General features: G+C 40.5%; 1 protein-coding gene across 1 annotated transcript; it reads left to right on the plus strand.

Moving 5' to 3' along the window:
- The first annotated feature begins 1,139 nt into the window (after positions 1-1,139).
- Positions 1,140-4,429, plus strand: LOC130745755 (uncharacterized). The gene is made up of 5 exons (XM_057598128.1): positions 1,140-1,317; positions 1,513-1,799; positions 1,897-1,905; positions 2,565-3,779; positions 3,959-4,429. The coding sequence occupies exons 1-5, from the start codon at positions 1,140-1,142 to the stop codon at positions 4,427-4,429; spliced, it is 2,160 nt and encodes a 719-aa protein (XP_057454111.1).
- The last annotated feature ends 647 nt before the right edge of the window (positions 4,430-5,076 follow it).

The following is a 5,076-nucleotide window of genomic DNA, read 5'->3' on the forward strand; positions in this document are numbered from 1 at the left end:
CAGAAACTTTTGATATCTTCATGAACCTGTGTCTGAGGCTTCAGAATGAGAAGAGCTATGTGATTGTAAGGATCAGAAGTGACCATGGAAGGGAGTTTGAGAATTCTAAATTCTCTGAGTTCTGTGAATCAGAAAGAATCAATCATGAATTTTCAGCACCCATCACACCACAACAGAATGGAATTGTTGAAAGAAAGAATAGAACACTTCAGGAGTCAGCCAGGGTCATGTTGCATGCCAAGAAGATTCCTCTTAAGTTCTGGGCTGAGGCTTTGAATACTGCATGCTACATTCACAACAGAGTCACCATTAGAGCTGGAACTTCCTTTACTCAGTATGAAATATGGAAAGATAGGAAGCCTACAGTAAAACACTTTCATATATTTGGAAGCAAATGCTATATTCTTGCTGATCGTGAACCAAGAAGAAAGTTGGATCCAAAGAGTGATGAAGGGATATTTATGGGATACTCAACAAATAGCAAAGCCTACAGAGTATTCAACTCTCGCACAAAAACCATGATGGAGTCAGTAAATGTGAGTGTTGATGATAAGCCTAGTGCAAGCAAGGAATCCAATCTCAATGAAGATGAAGATTATGCAGATGTTCTAGCAGATGCTCCAGCAACCAACCTCGACAATGAGTCTGATACAAGTACAGATGAACATGAAGACAAGCTGCCTACACAGAATAAAGCCCCATCCATCAGGATTCAAACGATCCATCCTCAAGAAAATATCATTGGTGAGCTTCAGGAGGGAGTAACAACCAGATCCATAAGTCTTATTGCTCATGGATGCTACATTTCAAAGATAGAACCTAGAAATATCAAAGAAGCTCTTACTGATGAATACGGGATAAATGCTATGCAAGAAGAGCTTGATCAGTTCACAATGAATGAAGTTTGGAATTTGGTACCAAGACCTGAAGGAGTAAACATCATTGGCACAAAATGGATTTTCAGAAACAAGTCTGATGAAAATGGAATTGTCACCAGAAACAAAGCAAGACTGGTTGCTCGGGGGTATACTTAGATAGAGGGAATTGACTTTGATGAAACCTTTGCACCAGTAACAAGACTGGAGTCTATAAGATTATTGTTGGGAGTTGCATGTCTTCTTAAGTTCAAACTCTACCAGATGGATGTCAAGAGTGCATTTCTGAATGGTTACTTAAATGAAGAATTATATGTAGAGCAACCTACAGGGTTCATAGATCCTCATCATCCAAACTATGTATACATATTAAGGAAAGCACTGTATGGATTGAAGCAAGCTCCCAGAGCTTGGTATGAGAGGCTTACTGAATTTCTTGTTAGTAATGGATATTGCAAGGGAGGAATTGACAAGACCTTATTTGTTAAGAATGACAAAGGAAAGCTCATGATAGCACAAATCTATGTGGATGATATAGTCTTTGGAGGGATGTCAAACACGATGGTGGAGCATTTCGTTCAACAAATGAAGTCTGAGTTTGAAATGAGCTTAGTTGGTAAGTTGAGTTATTTTCTAGGTCTACAAGTGAAGCAAATGGAGGATTCCATGTTTATCTCACAGAGCAAATATGCCAAGGGCTTGGTCAAGAAGTTTGGTTTAGAGAAGTTAGGTCACAAGAGAACTCCAGCAGCAACTCATGTTAAATTAACCAAGGATGAGCAGGGAGAAGATGTTGATCAATGTCTCTATAGAAGCATGATAGGAAGCCTGTTGTATCTTACTGCTAGTAGACCTGACATCACTTTTGTTGTTGGTGTGTGTGCCAGATACCAAGCTGCTCCTAAAGCAAGTCATCTACTGCAAGTAAAGAGAATCATCAAGTACATCAATACTACAAGTGATTATGGTATTCTCTATACTCATGATACAAACTCTTCTTTAGTTGGATATTGTGATGCAGATTGGGCAGGTAGTGCAGATGACAGAAAGAGCACATCAGGAGGTTGTTTCTTTTTAGGAAATAATCTAATCTCGTGGTTTAGTAAGAAGCAGAACTGTGTATCTTTATCAACCGCAGAAGTAGAGTATATTGCTGCTGGAAGCAGTTGCACACAACTCATGTGGATGAAGCAAATGCTCAAGGAGTATGATGTTGAACAAGATGTCATGACATTGTATTGTGACAATCTCAGTGCAATCAAAATTTCCAAAAATCCTATTCAGCACAGCAGGACCAAGCACATTGACATAAGACATCATTTTATCAGGGAATTAGTGGAGGATTAAATTGTCACTTTGGAGCATGTTACAACTGAGAAGCAATTGGCTGACATATTTACAAAGCCCCTTGATGCAAGCACTTTTGATAAATTAAGAGGAAATCTTGGGATTTGCCTCTTTGATGGAGCATAGCAATTAACGTTCCTAAAGGTGTTAACAACTAGTTTTACTTTTCTCATCATTAACTGTCGTTGTGATGTCAGCAGAGAGAAGGCTACTTCTTTGCTCAACTGCTATATAACCTCCTTCAACGGGCAAATTATCTCCATTCAACCGATTGTACTTCTTCGTTTTGCAAGTTTTAACTTCCTTCATTTTCAATTTCTCATCAATTTTCTGTGTTCAAAGTGTTGTGTCACTTTAATCATCATGTCTGAAGCATCAGGGAAGCACGACTCTGTCAAGGCCAAGGTTGAAAGAACTCCACTTGGTGTGAAATGCATGGGCCTCAAGAGTGATTCATCAGGTTCTAAGAAGAAGTTTGAGAAGAAGACAACCAAGGTTCCATCAAGAAAGGTGTATCAGTCTGAAGCTCGTGACAAGACTACCTCAAATGCTCCTATTATTGAAGATGTCACAGATGAAGAAGAACTTTCTGCTGAAAACTCTCCCATTGGTTCTAATCAAGATGCTGTGCCCGATGTTAGGGCTTCTGTACTTGCAGATGGTTCAACTCAAGAAATTTCTGGGAAGGAATCCAATGCTCATGAAGATTCAGGTGTACCCACTCATTCTGATGAATCTTCTTCTCCTTCGAAAGATGATGAACCGGTACATGTGACCATTGATGATTCTCAGTCCAAGGACTCAAGCCAGGCTCCTGCCTCTATTCAGAACATCTCTGGTGATGACTCTGATGATGTTCCGTTAACTACTTCTCTGCCTGATAGTGTTGCAGCAAGGATCAAGAGAAAAAGAAGGGTTCCTGATGTTGAAGAATCTCCTGCTTCAAAGAAGAAGACCAAGTCCACTCCAACAACTTTCAAGTCCAAGCAAAAAGATGTCAAGGGAAAAGGTAAGCAACAGCAAGTTAAATCCAAGAGTGTCAAGAAGAAGACGGTTCCACTTGCTGCTGAGGAATCTGGGTCAGATGTTGAGGGGGATGTCGAGGACATCTTGCCTTCTGAGAAGAAGAAGTATGCAGGAAAACGCATTCCTCAGAATATCCCTGTTGTTCCTATTGACAATGTGTCCTTTCATGCTGAAGGTCATGTTCAGAAGTGGAAGTATGTGTGTCAACGCAAAGTTTCCAAGGAAAGGGAAGTTGGCTCTGATGTACTTGAGTGCAAGGACGTGGTTGCACTTATTGAAAAGGCTGGACTGATGAAGACCATTCTCAAGGTGGGAAAGTGTTATGAAAAACTGGTGAGAGAATTTCTGGTGAATTTGTCTGTGGAAGTGGGACTTCCTGAAAGTGCTGAGTTTAGAAAGGTGTTTGTCAGGGCAAAATGTGTTGAATTCTCCCCTGCTGTGATCAACAAAGCACTTGGCAGAAGTGATGTTGAGTTTGTTGATGAGGAGTTGTCCTTGGATGTGATTGCCAAGGAGATTACTGCTGGCCAAGTCAAGAAGTGGCCCATCATGGAAAACTGAGTGTGAAGTATGCCATCCTTAACAAGATTGGGGCTGTGAATTGGGTTCCTACCCAACATACTTCTGGAGTTTCTACTGCTCTTGCCAGATTGATCTACAAGATTGGCACTTCTACTGCTTTTGATTTTGGATCTTTTGTGTTTGAACAGACCTTGAAGCATGCTGACACTTGTGCTGTGAAGCTGCCCATATCATTTCCATCCCTTCTTACAGAGATTATTCTTCAACAGCATCCTCAGATCATTAGGGCTGATGAGGTTCCTTTGCCAAAGGGTGTTCCTATTACCCTGGATCAACGATTGTTTATGGAGCCACATGTCATAGACATTGTTGTGCCATTTAGCAGGACTTCTGCCCCTGCTCCTATGAGTGAATCTAGCACTCAGGTTATTATTGCTGAATTAATGGTTGTTTCTAAGGCCCTACAGGAGACTATTAGGATCAGCACTGCAAGGAAGCTAAAGGTTGATGCTTTGCTTCTCAAGCTTCAAGAGGAAGAAGATCAAGAGGGTGAGCCAAGTGGTGCTGCTGCTGCTCCTCAGGATGCCAGCACTGAAGAAGAGGGAGAATCTGAGGAGAATATAGAAGACACTGCAGGCGACACCAGTTCTGATGCTTAGTTTGTGGTTCTTGTTTTTTTCTTTTGGCTGTAGTTTGTGTATCCTTTGCCAAATTTGTGCTAAATAGGGGGAGTAGATCTGTGTAGCTGTGCAAATTATGTGTTTTGTTGTGTTGATGGCTTTGGTCTGTAACAATTTGAAGACAAGTTCAAGACAGAGGCAAGTAATTGACTGGTTGTTTAGCTATTGTTGGTTCTTGATGCATTTGATGATTAGCTTATGTTCACACTGCTTCTTGTGTGTTGATTAGCACTTGTTGGATCGTTAGTACTGTGCTTTATGAAGTGTGCTGGTTGTTAGTAAGATGCATCATTTGAGGGGGAGTCTGCTACTAAGGGGAAGCTTTGGTTCTCTTTGTTTACTCTCTCTGTTCAGTAAGTTGTTTTAGACAAAATTTGACAAAGGGGGAGATTGTTGTTACTTTGTTGTCTTGCATTTTGTCAAAAACAAATGGATGTCGAAGCTGATATCGTGGCATCTGCCTTTGTGTTGCTAGGACATCAGTCCTATGCTTGGAACGTTAATTGTGGGCCTTTGTAGATTTTATGAATATATATTTTTATAGTTACTTGAGGAACAAGTAGCTGTACAGGAAGGGTTTGATTTGTTGGTTGTTATTTGTTGAAACAATCTTTGATAAAAGATTG

Source organism: Lotus japonicus, chromosome 1 (genome assembly GCF_012489685.1).
Source record: "Lotus japonicus ecotype B-129 chromosome 1, LjGifu_v1.2".
Lineage (NCBI taxonomy): Eukaryota > Viridiplantae > Streptophyta > Magnoliopsida > Fabales > Fabaceae > Lotus > Lotus japonicus.

What these genes read in the sequence shown, in the direction of transcription:
- LOC130745755 (XM_057598128.1), top strand. Translation starts at nt 1,140, where the DNA reads ATGGATGTCAAGAGTGCATTTCTGAATGGTTACTTAAATGAAGAATTA. An exon ending in GCTTACTGAATTTCTTGTTA is followed by an intron (nt 1,318 to 1,512) that starts GTAATGGATATT and finishes GTTATTTTCTAG; the next exon opens with GTCTACAAGTGAAGCAAATG. An exon ending in AGGAGATTACTGCTGGCCAA is followed by an intron (nt 3,780 to 3,958) that starts GTCAAGAAGTGG and finishes GTGTTTGAACAG; the next exon opens with ACCTTGAAGCATGCTGACAC.